The sequence below is a fragment of the Protobothrops mucrosquamatus genome, unplaced genomic scaffold (genome assembly GCF_001527695.2).
Source record: "Protobothrops mucrosquamatus isolate PMUCROS unplaced genomic scaffold, P.Mucros_1.0 scaffold1862, whole genome shotgun sequence".
In the NCBI taxonomy this organism is placed as follows: Eukaryota; Metazoa; Chordata; class Lepidosauria; order Squamata; family Viperidae; genus Protobothrops; species Protobothrops mucrosquamatus.
In genome coordinates this window covers 74136-89329 of record NW_015387991.1, presented here as the reverse complement: position 1 = coordinate 89329, position 15194 = coordinate 74136, and the positions used below count along the sequence as shown (strand labels likewise).

General features: G+C 42.5%; 1 protein-coding gene across 1 annotated transcript in view; it reads right to left on the bottom strand.

Moving 5' to 3' along the window:
• Nucleotides 1-15194, bottom strand: part of LOC107294199 (zinc finger protein 721-like) — a 19938-nt gene continuing 4744 nt past the window's right edge. Inside the window, exons 5-11 of the mRNA XM_029285562.1 lie at nt 13266-13742; nt 12189-13181; nt 6914-7029; nt 5429-5558; nt 2186-2222; nt 1058-1882; nt 1-973 (exon numbers count right to left, since the gene is read on the bottom strand). Coding sequence (XP_029141395.1) covers nt 1-973; nt 1058-1882; nt 2186-2222; nt 5429-5558; nt 6914-7029; nt 12189-13181; nt 13266-13742 — 3551 coding nt within the window. The remainder of the gene's footprint in view (nt 974-1057; nt 1883-2185; nt 2223-5428; nt 5559-6913; nt 7030-12188; nt 13182-13265; nt 13743-15194) is intronic.

Genomic DNA, 15194 nt, shown 5'->3' with positions numbered 1-15194 from the left:
TTATCCCATATAAATGTGGATTCTTTTATGGATGGCAAGATCATAATTCCCCCGAAAGCCCTTTCCACATTGTACACATATAAACGCCTTGTGGATCATTTCATGGCGTGTAAGGGAAGATTTTGTTTTGAACCACTTTCCACACTCCTTGCAAATATAGGGCTTTTCCCTTGTGTGGATCGTTTTATGAGAAATAAGACTACTGCTCTGAGCAAAGGTCTTTCCACACTCCGTGCATTTATATGGCTTCTCTCCTGTGTGGATCCTTTTATGGGAAATAAGACCACCGATCTGAGCAAAGGTCTTTCCACATTCTGTGCATTTATATGGCTTCTCCCCTGTGTGGATTCTTTTATGGATAGTAAGATCATAATTCCTCCGAAAGCCCTTTCCACATTGTTCACATATAAACGCCTTCTGGTTTGTGTGGATCATTTCATGGCGTATAAGGGAAGATTTTGTTTTGAGCCACTTTCCACATTCCTTGCAACTATAGGGCTTTTCCTCTGTGTGGATCGTTTTATGAGAAATAAGACTACTGCTATGAGCAAAGGTCTTTCCACACTCCATGCATTTATATGGCTTCTCCCCTGTGTGGATCCTGTTATGGGTATTAAGATGAGTGCTCTGAGCAAAGGTCTTTCCACACTCCAAGCATTTATATGGCTTCTCCTTTGTGTGGATCTTTTTATGACGGGTAAGTTGGTAATTCGTCCAAAAGGTCTTTCCACATTGCATACATTTAAATGTCTTTTGCCTTGTGTGGATCATTTCATGGTGTGTAAGGGAAGATTTTGTTTTGAACCACTTTCCACACTCCTTGCAACTATATGGTGTTTCTCCTGTGTGGATCCTTTTATGACAAATAAGATTGCCGCTACGAGTAAAAGTCTTTCCACACTCCCTGCATTTAAATGGCTTCTCCCCTGTGTGGATCTTTTTATGGATTGTAAGATTACAATTTCTCCGAAAGCTCTTTCCACATTGCATACATATAAACGCCTTCTGGTTTGTGTGGATCATTTCATGGTGTACAAGGGAACATTTTGTTTTGAGCCACTTTCCACACTCCTTGCAACTATATGGCTTTTCTCCTGTGTGGATCATGTTATGAGAAATAAGACTACTGCTATGAGCAAAAGTCTTTCCACACCCGGAGCATTTATATGCCTTCTCCCCTATGTGGATCCAATTATGTTTAGTAAGTCCACTTCTATAAGCAAAGGCCTTCCCACAGTCCATGCATTTATGTGGTTTCTCCCCTGTGTGGATCTTTTTATGGATTGTAAGTTTAGTCCTCATAGCAAAGGCCTTCCCACAGTCCATGCATTTATAAGGCTTCTCCCCTGTATGGATCTTCTTATGGGAATTAAGATGAGTGCTCTGAGCAAAGGTCTTTCCACACTCCAAGCATTTATATGGCTTCTCTCCTGTGTGGATCCTTTTATGGAGGGTAAGTTGATAATTCGTCCAAAACACCTTTCCACATTGCACACATTTAAATGCCTTCTGCCTTGGGTGGATCCTTTCATGGAGAATAGGAGAACATGTTGTTTTGAGCCAGTTTCCACACTGCTTGCAACTACGTGGCTTTTCCCCTGTGTGGCTTCTGTTATATTTAGTAAGTTGACTTCTATGAGCAAAGATCTTTCCACACACTGTGCATTTATAGGGCTTCTCTCTTGTATGAATTCTTTTATGGATCGCAAATTTACTTTTGTCAGCAAAGGTGTTTCCACATTTCATGCATTTATATGGCTTTTGTCCTGTGTGAATCATTTTATGGAAAGTAAGATGACTGCTTGTTCTGAAGCATTTTCCACATTCCACACATTCAAAAGTCTTCTCTTCTGTGTGGATCCCTTTTTGAGGTATAAGGGACCTATTTCCAAGAGAAAGAGTGAAAAACCCATTGTAATTTTTTCCATTGTGTCTGTTTACATCATCTTGTTTCTTTTGGATGGGATAGTGTCCATCGACATGTAATTTAGCTTTGATTAGTTTCATTTTTTTTCTAATATATTCCTTTATATTCCCTTGCTGGGCAAGAAAGCCTTGCATTGAAGCATCAATGGAAGATGAGCTTTCCTGATTCCAATTATTTAACTGGTTTCTTTCATGTCTTTGTACTTTCTTTCGAATTGCAGATTTCTCCGTTCCATCTCCAGCAATGATTACTGGAAACAATTCACAGGAATCTTGATTCTGCTGCCCATTAGTACCTTCAAAGGAAAAGAAAAAGGGTTAGTGAAAAACATCAAATTGTAGGAAGCCATATGAATTTTCTTAATTTTTTGTGAAATTCCAATATATTGCAAATACATGTTATAGAAATTATAATTTCTATATTCATAAGCCATAAAAGCCTGGGAAATATCTAGAAGATATCTCTTTCTCTACAATTATCCATATGTATTCAGTTCTTATCCAGACTCAGCTCACACTTAAGCAATAATCAAAGGAAATATCCAGGGAAGTAATAGGAGATAGCCTGTCAACTATAATAATAATAATAATAATAATAATAATAATAATAATAATAATAATAATAACAACAACAACAACAACAACAACAACAACAACAATAATGATAATAATTATTGATCATCGCACAGTCAGCCAGATGTTCAGACTGGATTTGGCATTTTTGTCTACCTATCGAGTCCTTACCAAGGACCTGGGATAGGCAGATGTGGATGTTTGATGGTATTACAGATATCGTCTGTAATGGAAGCAATGGAAGCAGTTCCTAGTAAGGCCGTCTTTTGCAATTGACTAATGGCGAATTTGTCAATGCCAACGGTGTTCAAGTGGTGCTCCACTTGTTTTGGGATTGCACCCAAGGCGCCTATGACTATTGGTACTACCCTTGCTTGCCTTTGCCACAGTCTTTCTATTTCTATGTCTTTGTATTTTGTTATCTTCTCCAGTTCTTTCTCGTCTATTCTGCTGTCTCCAGGCACTGCCACGTCCACTATCCAGACTTTTTTGTCTTTCTTATCGACAATTATTGTTCTTGTTGTTGTTATTTTATTGTCACTTTGAATGTACACCAATCGGCATACATCAAAATGAAATTTTGTTATATACAGCTCTCAAAGGGTCATCACCTCCAATATACACTCCTTGTTCGTGGCCAGCTCAAGTTTCAGATCCTCCATTTTAGTCTCTAGGGAGCGAACGATGGCAAACAGGACAGATGGAAATTGAGGATTAGCCCTCAAATTAGCTTGTCTTCCTGCACGACAACAACTTCCTGGCAGATGCTTTGTCTAGAATGCCCCAATATAAAAGCCGCCGGGAGGAAATTATTAATTCCATCATTCCTCAACCACAATCAGCCTCTCAAGTAACCATGAGAGGGCAAACACAGAGAAAATCTGACGAGCCTTATATTCAACTAACTCAAAAACTCAAAAGAGGAATTAAAAACAGACCCCTGGTTCAGAGACAATAGACCGCTATTGACTTTTTGAGATGGACTAGCCTGGAAGGGTTCAAAACTATACCTTCGGGTATCCCTCAGAATTCAAGCCCCTTAACGCAGTCATGATACAAAACCAGCCGGTCATTTTGGCTTTCTAAAAACTTTGCATTTGGTGCAGCGCCCTTTTTGGTGGCCAGGCATGAAAAAAAGACATTGAAAGTTATGTGAAAAGCTGTGCTACCTGTGCAGCTATGAAAAAGTGCCCTGGAAAACCTCCTGGTCTATTTCAACTACTGGCTGATCCTTCCCAATCCTGGGAGGAGATAGCCATGGATTTTATTGTGGAATTACCGAGAGCAGGGGAAGCACAGTGATCTGGACCGTCACTGATCTTTTTACAAAGCAAGCTCATTTCATCACTTGTTCAGGACTCCCATCTGCCCAAAAGCTAGCCAGGTTATTTTAAAAACACATCTATCAACTCCATGTAGCTCCAAAAAGGATTATATTGGATAGGAGGGTTCAGTTTACTGCAAAATTCTGGAGGGAGTTTGTAAAACCAATTGGGTCTACCCAGGGGCTTTCATTCATACTGATGTCAAGGCAGACAGATTAATAAAAAAATTCTATAACAAGCAACCTCAAAAGCTCAGGAGGAATTCCTAACCTGTAATTTTGTTTCCTTTAAAGGACTTGCTTTCTTCCTAAGGGGGGGAAGTCCGACTGTCAACATTACAATTAACCTGGCTGCAACCATCTTGCTTGTTCTAGGTTGCCACAAGAATGGGAGGGGGGTGCAGAGGATTTCTGCTAGTCTAAACATTTCACTGTCCCGTGGGAACCAAGGTGATTTCCGTCGGTTAGGTGCGGGGGGGGGCATGAGCATTTGATTATAAAGCCCGCCAAACTATTCTATTGGGATCTACGTAGCTGATTGCGTAGCAATAGGGTGGGACGTTTAATTTTGTAATAGTGTTTCTCCTTCAAAGGGATGTCAGACTTGGTTTCACTTTTGACTGTGCCGATATGATGTAACCAATAAACATGTTCTCTGAGGAAATCTCTAGCCTCGGAGTTCTGGTTTGTTTCGTCTCGTCTATCAGAACCTAGACACTAACATTTATTACAGTGGGTTAATTTCAGCAGAGACCTGTGAAAGCTAAAACAATTTTTAGCTTTCTTCTATCCAAACTGCCTTCTCTTTACTATTCTTTTTCTCTTGCCAAAATCACATAGCTACACAGAAAAAAAAAATCAGGGTACTTCTATTAACTCTCAATACTATGTTTGCAATGGAAAAAGCAACATTTAATACAACGGTGGTGAAACATACGGGCTTGCTATGTCCAAAATGCCTAACTTGATATCTTATATCTTCTTCCACTGCTAAAAATCCTTTTCTTTCCACTCGGTTTGACTCCTCTAAAGATGACTGACAAATTCCGGTACTCTAGAAGCCAAGCAATACATACCAAATTACAACTCTATGGCTCTTCATAGCCAACCATCACTTCAATGTGCTACAAACAGGTTCTAACTGATCTTAGATGGGGGCTATTGATTTAGAGCTGCAAGTTGACTACTCAGACTCACCGAAAAACATCTTCTTGACCCACTCTGCACACCCTCTCCAACCAGCCAGATATCTCAGTCTCACAGCAAATTCGTTGGAACACGTTATGCTCTATTGTCCCCTCTATGCAGGAGCATGCCAGGAGCATGTTTCCATTGAAAATAAATGGAACTAAAACTATCTTATGAAATACTCTGATCACTCTGATTTGTTTTCTCTCAACATGCTATTATCAGATCAAACTTTTTGTCCATGGGCAAGTATCCTAACCTCGTTCTGTCTTGGAGCAGGAGAAGGCCAAATGTTTTCCTTCTCTGTCTGAAGAGATGACACTGCATGGAGACTTTTTTTTAAATAAAACATAACTGATGGCATCTAACTACAGAATGTCTTCCCAAACACTCTATTAGAGAGTAGCAAACTCTTACCCAGAGAGGCCACATTCCTATGATTTTCCAGCATGACTTTGCAATGAAGGGCTTTTTGGTCAGGATCCAACTGAGACCACTCCTCCTCAGAAAAATACACAGCCACCTCCTCAAAGGACACAAGACCGTCCTGAACAAGGAAAAACAAAAAAGACCAAGACACATTTGCGTGGTTTATTCCATTGTTCACAAATTCCCAAAGCAAAGGTATCTGCTAATTTAAACAGCTGTGCTTGATGTGAATTTAAGGTTTAGGGGAGATAGGAGAAGACAAAACAGAGAAAATTCCCCAGAAAGGGCATTCCTCAGCCTTTCAAGAGCTGGATTACTTGGTGTCCAAATCCTGGCACAAATCAGAGGATCAGAAATTGCTTTCAAAGCCAGTACTGCCTTGATTATGTGCTCCTTCAAAATCATTTTTACGTAGAGACTTTTCCATCTGGCCACTGTTATTGGATTTTAATAGTCTGCATTATCTTCTAATCTGATGAACCTATTTTTTAATCACTGGTTACAAACAATGTCACAGTGTGACCCTTTAGTTATTTTTGATTCGCCTTGTACAATTCCAGGTCAAAGGATAATAAAAAGCATGGGTCTGCTACCACTGTGATGTGATTACTGTATTCTTTCACTCTCATTTCTTGAAGAATTTTTTTCAAAAATTACTTCTTGTAAACGAATAGTAGGAAGAGTACCCAGCAGAATAAGTTAACTAGTGGTGTTAAAAAAAAATCCTAAACAGAATCTCTGGATAGAAATGACAAACCATTGTGTCCCAACAAGAGTCTTCAGAGAAAACTAGCCTGCTGAGGGCAACGTGAGCCTGCTATTCTCCTTTCCACATTGCTGCGAAATACGAAATAACACAGCCCAAACAATAGCGGGGGTGGGGGCAATTGAAAAATAGAGTACTCTGTACACCCACCAGCTTGACTTACTGAAGACAAGAGAGAATACAAATCTAGTAAACGTCCCCCACTTACTTCATTTGGAGGTTCAACCACTGTTTCAGCTCCACCAGAAAGACCAGAAAACTCCATTCTATGTTTCCCTGTGAGGAAGACATTCATAATCAGTAACAAAATAGAAGGATGTATTCTACAGAAGAGAAGACATAGACCAGGTAAGATAGCTGGGATCTCTCTGGGGAATGGACGGACCTTCGATTACCTTCCATGGTGTCCTGGCTTAAATCTTCCTGAGGTACCCTCTTGAACAACAGATCCTCAGAGAGATTTGATGGATTCCTCCTTCCTTCAGGATCTCTGATCTCCACAGCGAAGGACTTGAAATAGGAGGAAGAATAATAATTTATGGACATCACACAACATGAAGAGGATTTTTGTACTCTGAACACAACCTCAAAGCCCCCAAAATACACTTCCATGTAGTATGAATGCCAGAGGAGTCTGGAAGGCGAAGAATTCAAAGTTTTTATTTTCTTCAAAGCCCTTCTAGACTCCTGAGAAGAAGGTCACTCACCTGTAACTCGACATGCTCCTTCTGCTCCTTTGCCTGGCTCAGGAGGAAGCCTTCCGCCAGGGCCACTGCCTGGGAGCTGGTCTCTACTCCACACTCCCTCACCCAGCTCTCCATCTCTGGGGGCAGAAGGGTCAGGAGCTGTTCCAGAAGAACCAGGTCCAGCATCTGGGCTTTGGTGTGCTTTTCTGGTCTAAGCCATTGCCTACAAAACGTATAGAGTCGGCTGCAAAGTCCTCGGGGACCATCAGCCTCCTGGTATTGGATGGTCTTGAAGTTCCAGGACTGAACTTCTGAACGGATGATGGTTTCCTCCTCCAGGATCTTCTGCCCAGTTCTTGCCCAGAGCCTCCCATAGTTCCTAGGCTGAACAGCTGAAGGGCCATTTCCAGTTCCCTCATTTACTAAAGGTCATGTCTCCATTCCTTCTCTGTTCTATAGAGCAACTCCAAATGTGTCCAAGGACTTTTGTGGATCTCCAAAAATCTTTTAATTCATAGGACCATTTCCACTGCTGCTGGGCTGATCACTGCAAGCTCTTCTTGCCCAAGAGAAAATTTTGGCTTGCAAAGACTACAAATGGCTGCGAGTTTGTATATCTGAGATGGAAAAAAAATAAATAAATACCAAGAATTAGAAACTAGAATAGAATAGAGGTGGAAAAGACCTTGGAGGTCTTCTAGTCCAGCTCCCCTGCTCAAGCAGTAGAACCTATGCCATGTCAGACAAGTGACTGTCCAGTCTCTTCTTAAAAACATCCAGTGATGGAGCGCCCACGATTTCTGGACATCACACAACATAAAGAGGATTTTTGTACTCTGAACACAACCTCAAAGCCCCCTCCATGTAGTACGAATCTTCTTAAGGCTTAAGATACAGGAGGATCTGGACAGACTTGAACACTGGGTGCTATCTAACAAAATGAAATTCAATGGTGAAAAAAGTAAGGTTCTACATTTAGGCAAGAAAAACCAAATGTACAGGTATACTATAGGTCAGGGGTAGGCAACCTTGGCTCTTTTATGACTCGTGGACTTCAACTCCCAGAATTCCTGAGCCAATTCTGGAAGTTGAAGTCCACGTGTCATAAAAGAGCCAAGGTTGCCTACCCCTGGTAAAGGTGGTACCTTGCTCAATAGTAGTAACTGTGAGAGGGATCTCGGAGTCCTAGTGGACAATTACTTAAATATGAGTCAGCAGTGTGCTGCGGCTGCCAAAAAAGCCAACACAGTGCTAGGTTGCATTAACAGAGGGATAGAATCAAGATCACGTGAAGTGTTAATATCACTTTACAATGCCTTGGTAAGGCCACACTTGGAATACTGCATCCAGTTTTGGTCACCATGATGTAAAAAAGATGCTGAGACTCTAGAAAGAGTACAGAGAGGAGCAACAAAGATGATTAGGGGACTGGAGGCTAAAACATATGAAAAACGGTTGCTGGAATTGGGTACGTCTAGTTTAACGAAGAGAAGGACGAGGGGGGACATGATAGCAGTGTTCCAATATCTCAGGGGCTGCCACAAAGAAAAGGGAGTCAAGCTATTTTCCAAAGCACCTGAAGGCAGGACAAGAAGCAACGGGTGGAAACTAACCAAAGAGAGAAGCAACCTAGAACTAAGGAGAAACTTCCTGACCATTAGAACAATTAACCAGTGGAACAACCGGCCTCCAGAAGCAGTGAATGCTCCAACACTGGAAGTCTTTAAGAAGAGACTGGGCAGCCATTTGTCTGAAATGATAAAGGGGTTTTCTGCCTGAGCAGGGGATTGGACTAGATGACCTCCAACTTTCTTATTCTTATTCTGTTCCACTGGTTAATTGTCCTCCGTGTCAGGAAGTTTCTCCTTAATTGCTGGTTTGGACCTAGAATTTAGACACTGTACATCACTCACACAACTTGCTCGGAGCCCAACCGGGTCAGCCAAGCGCAGGGGCGAGGTCTCCTCGGGGAGGGCCGGGAAGGAGGCAGCTGGAGGGGCCGCCGACTTCCTGGGATCCCCGGTTCTGCTGCTGCTCTGAAACTCCGCTTCCCCCTGCATGGAGAGAACAGCTGGGGAACATGGGACCCGGGATAGGACCCAGAGTTGAGCGGGGCACGGGTCTCTCCCTTCCCCGCCTCCCTTTGCACGGGAAAAGCCCCTGTCCCCACCTAAGACACGTGTGAATGGCTCCTCCGCAAGACGCTCTCGCAGCCCCTTCGCCTCCCGAGCCGAAAGGATTAAGGTGAGCGAGTGCGGGGTCCTAGAGCGGCAAGCGCTTGTGACGTCACTCTCTTCGCACCCTCCTCTGGAAAGCCAGCCGTGACCTTCGCCCTCCAGTGGCCCAATAGGAGAAGCGCCTGGCGTTTCCTTTTCCTACCCGAGGGCGCCCTCTGGGGGGATTCTGCGTAAATTCACTGGATTCCCCACAATGGGCGGGAAAGACTCCTGAGGGAAGTAAAGAATAAATGGGATTCCCCCCCCACCAAGAGCAGCCGGGGAGGTTATGGGTGGCTGATTGGAGGCGCTTTATTCTCCCCGCCTCCCAAAAGGTCTCTCTGCTTTTCCCTTTCCCAGAATCCCCCTTCTCTCCCGCTGGAGGGAAGCCATTCCAGTCTTCCTTTCACCCACATCTTCTGAGGGAAGATTTATCTTACAACTCCATTTCCTGGAAACTTTTCTGCCTCAGGATTCAGCTTTGCATCTTGTGCGCTGAGCCTGTGCAGCATTACAAAGGAGAGACTGGCAAAGGTTATGTAAAGTTTCCCACTTAGCCTCACAATTGTCCCAGCATTACTCAGGAATTTAAAAGAGCCAAAGAAACTCCTGAGCCGAGGCTTCAAGAAGCAAACTTTTATTTTGATCAAAATAGAGTTGGGTGACCCCATCTCTCTTTGTGGCTGGTAGAGATGAAGGCAACAACAAAGGAAAGATGTCTTCCACCTTTTATACTTTTTAAGGACAAAAAGATCAGGTCTTGGTACCAGGCAATTCCAAGATGATGACTCATACACAGCAACCCAGGCTCCATCCTTAATTCCTTTCCCCCCTCCCCTTACTGTGCTCTTTTCCTGTAAGCCAGTGGTTCTCAACCTTTTTAATGCCGCAACCCCAACCAGTCGTAAGTCGAGGACTAAACCGGTCGTAAGTCGAGGACTACCCAACCGGTCGTAAGTCGAGGACTTTCCCTGCCCAGGAGCGCCGCGCATGCGTGGTTCTGCCCCCTGCGCCGGCCGAGGCGTAGCTGGCAAGCGGCAGAGACGGAGCAGGCCGATCACCAGCTGGCCCAGCCCAAGGGAGGTAAGGCACCCGCCGGAAAAGGGGGAAAAAATGGCGGACAAAAAAAATGGCAGCCAGCCTTGTTTGGCGACCCCCGTGAAATGGTCGATCGACCCCAAATGGGGTCCCGACTCACAGGTTGAGAACCACTGATGTAAGCAATCACCTGTACCTAAAGATGAAACATTTGCTTTTAAAGCACCTACAAAGCTGCTTGCACATAAACATGTGTGTGTTATCTAGTTGAAATAAAAATCACAAGCCAAAACTTCCAAGAGAAAACCATGGTAATTTATTTGTACTCCTTTGCAAAGGGGGTGCTCCTTGTGCATGCAAGCACACAGTGGATACACCCCAAATCTACACTATTCATTCTTTATATTCTCCATTGCCATTACAAATTTACCTCCCACCTTTTCTTCATTGGCTTAGCAATCATACTGTAATCAAAGATGATCAAAGCCTGGAGACTAAAACATACGAAGAACGGCTACGGGATTTGGGTCTGGCTAGTCTAAGGAAAAGAAGAAATAGGGGAGACATGATAGCAGTGTTCCAGTATCTGAGGGGCTGCCACAAGGCAGAGGGGGGCAGATTGTTCACCAAAGCACCAGAGGGAAGGACGAGAAACAACGGTTGGAAACTGATTAAAGAGAGAAACAACCTGGAATTAAGGAGAAACTTTCTGACAGTGAGGACAATCAACCAGTGGAACAGCTTACCCCCAGAAATCGTGGGTGCTCCATCACTGGAGATTTTTAAGAGGAGACTGGACATTCAACTGTCTGAGACGGTATAGGTTGTCCTACTAGCAAGGGGCTGGTCTAGAAGATCTCCAAGGTCCCTTCCAGCTCTATTCTCTATTCTATTCTATTTCGTCACAACCTATCAAAAGCTTCTAAAGTGAATACATTATCTCTGCCCCAATTACATCCCCCACTACTCTAATTTTATCGCTCCCTCCTTATTTATGAACTTTCTTTTATGGCTGTTAGTTCCTAGGGGTTGTCTTTAAAATTATCATATCAGTAAGTTCTGGTTAGGACCGGTTTTCAGCGTAGCAGATACCTTCCTAGATAGAATTCTCAAGCTTCAAGCTAGGTTAATGAGGTTAAAATATATACAATGTATTTGTTTCACAGGCTAGCCTGTCTTCTACAGTTTCTGTAAAAACAATAAGCTCTTTTCCCCACATTTGTCTATCATTGTCTCTGTCTCTCTCTATACACACACAGACACACAAAAGAGAATATTCGAGTACCACCAGTAGTTAGCAAGGTGTCAAAAACTTAATGACTAAAAAAAAGGGGGGGATTTGGGTTTTACTGTTAGATTCATTTGTTATTATAGAAAACCGTAGGGTCCTGTGATAAACTATGAGTATATTAAGGGAGGAGAGGGACGAGAAAAAAATTAGAATAAGAATAGGGAAAAGAAAGTAAATTTATGGGAAGTGGCCTTGAGTAATAGAGACGGAGTTCCTTCTGGCTAGTGAAGCAGCATGTTAAACATCTGCCAATTGACAGCAGAATCAAGAAACAATTTGTGAGAAACGAGCTCACTTGCAAAAATCCAATAGAGGGCATACTCCCATGAAATTTCATAGTGAGATCAGACAATTCCATTGTGTTGGCATTGACCCCCAAATGGAAGCTGCAATAAAAAAGTTAAGAAAAAGATTTTCATTCATGTGCAAATAGCATTGCTCATATTCAAATGACAGTAACTTCAAAAATCTGGGGTTCATAAATAAAACATGTTTTTTTTGTTTTTTTACTAGTCATTTCAGGCTGCCACTTAGAATAGAGCTGGAAGGGACGTTGGAAATCTTCTAGTCCAGCTTCCTACTCAAGCAGGAGAACCTATACTTGTGAGGGTTTGGCCCAATATTTTTTTTCCCTTCACTAAATCATTACACACACAAACTTTTATAAGGCTTTTCCACTGGGTGGATTGTTTTATGTAACAGGTGATCGAGTTTTGTAGAAACCCTTCCAACATTTCAAACATTTATATGCCATTTCCCGTGTGAATCCTTTTATGGGAAGTAAGATAACCCCTCCGAGTGAAGCTCTTCCCACACTCCAAGCATTTATATGGCTTCTCCCCTGTATGGATCCAATTATGTTTAGTAAGTTCACTTCTATAAGCAAAGTTCTTTCCACACTCCATGCATTTATATCGCAACTCCTCTGTGTGAATCCAATTATGTTTAGTAAGTCCACTTCTATACGCAAAGGCCTTCCCACACTCCATGCATTTATGTGGTTTCTCCCCTGTGTGGATACTTTTATGGGAATTAAGATAATTCCTCTCAGCAAAGGCCTTCCCACACTCCATGCATTTATGTGGTTTCTCCCCCGTGTGGATCTTTTTATGGATTGTAAGTTTAGTCCTCGTAGGAAAGGCCTTCCCACAGTCCATGCATTTATAAGGCTTCTCCCCTGTGTGGATCTTCTTATGGGAATTAAGATGAGTGCTCTGAGCAAAGGTCTTTCCACACTCCAAGCATTTGTATGGCTTCTCTCCTGTGTGGATCCTTTTATGGAGGGTAAGTTGATAATTCGTCCGAAAGGCCTTTCCGCACTGCAGACATATAAATGCCTTTGGCCTGGTGTGGATCATTTCATGGAGAATAAGCGAAGATTTTCTTCTGATCCACTTTCCACCTTCCTTGCAACTATGTAGCTTTTCCCCCGTGTGGCTCCTATTGTGATTAGTAAGTTCACTTCTACGAGTAAAGGTCTTTCCACACACCTTGCAATTGTATGAATTCTCCCCCGAGTGGATCCTTTTATGGGAAATAAGAATACGTCTGTGAGCAAAGGTCTTTCCACAGTCCATGCATTTATATGGCTTCTTCCCCGTGTGGATCTTGCTTTGGTAATTAAGATGACAGCTATGAGCAAAGATCTTTCCACACTCCATGCATTTAAATGGCTTCTCCCCTGTGTGGATCCTTTTATGGGAAATAAGACCACCCCTCTGAGCGAAGGTCTTTCCATACTCCAAATATTTATATTGCTTTCCCCCAGTGTAGATCCTTTTATGGATGGTAAATTTACTCTTGTGAGCAAAAGTCTTTCCAAATTTTATGTATTTATATGGCTTCTGTCCTGTGTGGATCATTTTATGGAAAGTAAGTTGATTGCTTGTTCTGAAACTTTTTCCACATTCCACACATTCATAAGGCTTCTCTTCTATGTGGATCCCTTTTTGTGATAAAAGGGACCTATCTCCAAGGGGAAGAGTGAAAAACCCATTGTAATTTTTTCCATTGAGTCTGTTTACATCATCTTGTTTCTTTTGGACTGGAGGGTGTTCATCGACGTGTAATTTAGCTTTGATTAGTTTCACGCTATTTCTAATATATTTCTTTATATTCCCTTGTTGGGCAAAAAAGTCTTGCATTGAAGCATCAATGGAAGATGTGCTTTCCTGATTCCAATTATTTAGCTGGTTTCTTTCAAGTCTTTCTCCTTTTTTCTGAATTGCAAAGTTCTGCATTCCATCTCCAGCATTAATCACTTGGAACAGTTCACAGGAACCTTGATTCTCCTGCCCATTATTACCTTCAAAGGAAAAGAAAAATGGCTAGTGAAAAAAACATCAAACTGCAGGAAGTGATCTTAACTTACAAAGGTCAATGAGAAACAAAAAGAGCAATTTTCTTATCTCTAACCAGTTACTACACTGCAAGAAGCAGCTGAGTGTCTTCCATCTAACAGAGACGGAGACAGAATTCTACTCACCTTGAAGTAGCCTAAAATTCCTACAATATTGTTCAAAATGAGGCCTTTTCTTTATAACTTTTCAATCTTTCTACTCTGAGCATTCTGCTCAGAAGAACTCAGCCTACTCCTAAGCCAGTCTGGCCCATATCTACTGCCACTTTAAAAAGAATAAACATGACTGTCCGATTTTAGATTTTAGTCACCTTATTAACTCAGCTCCCAGAGAGATAACTGTGAAAAACAAGACACTGCACAGACAACCCTCTGGGAAAAAAATCTGATTAACTCTTTCAGTGCCCTGCCAGTCCAAAGACTGGACAGCTTGAGAGAAACTTTAGTGGCCACACATAAAGCAGCCAGAGCTTCAATTGACCTGATTTCACCAACTACCCAAGACAGCTGCCAGACTATGGCAGTCCATTCCTCTGACCAGGGAAATCCAGATCCCATACCCTCAATATAGGTTCCCCTGGAGCAGATTCAAATCCCTCCATCCTGCCCCATCAAAGAACTGTAACATGCAGAAATTTCCAAGAATAATAAACCAAATGCTACTTTGACCACTTAAAGACACGGGAACTACAATCTGAGCCAGGCAGTGGCCTGCTCCAGTAATATAACATGGACTTTTGTGACAACAACACATCCAATAACTGCCATACCCTTTAACCTCCAAGGCAAATCTTTGCTCCATGTATCATATGAAATTACAACAGTGGCAGCCTCCGACAGAGAAAAGACACCAGCACCAGGAGTAGAATCGATCCCCGCACCAAGTCATGCCAAAACGAAACAACAATCTCAAAATGTCCACCACATTAAGTATAAACACTAAAATTATTTGACTCCATGTAGCAGTATAAGAATGTCTTCCTAGACACCGAAGGGATTTTGGATTTCGTTTCAACCCAAGTGTGACTACATGGGCCATATCAGCCAGTCATACACCTCAACACACCACCAGCTACCCCTTCAGTCAACAAACAAGGAAGTTCCCCATTAGAATACTGTCCTTGCTTTTCTGGAATATTGCTGAATGGGTACCCAAAAACAGAGAGTCTGCCTTTATAAGTGATATCTCTCAATTCAAGATTCTTATGTTCCATGTTCAATAAAGAGGGATATCGGGGGCTTCCGGTGGCAGGCGACTTCGCTGGACGCAGCTGTTTGCTGCTCCCGCCTGTTTCCGCGTAAAAGCCGTTTTGACAGCCTGCATCAGCTGTCAAACGGCTTATACCTTTCCCCTGGGCATAGGGGGATAGGTGAGCTGCCCGAGGTAGGAGTTGAGTT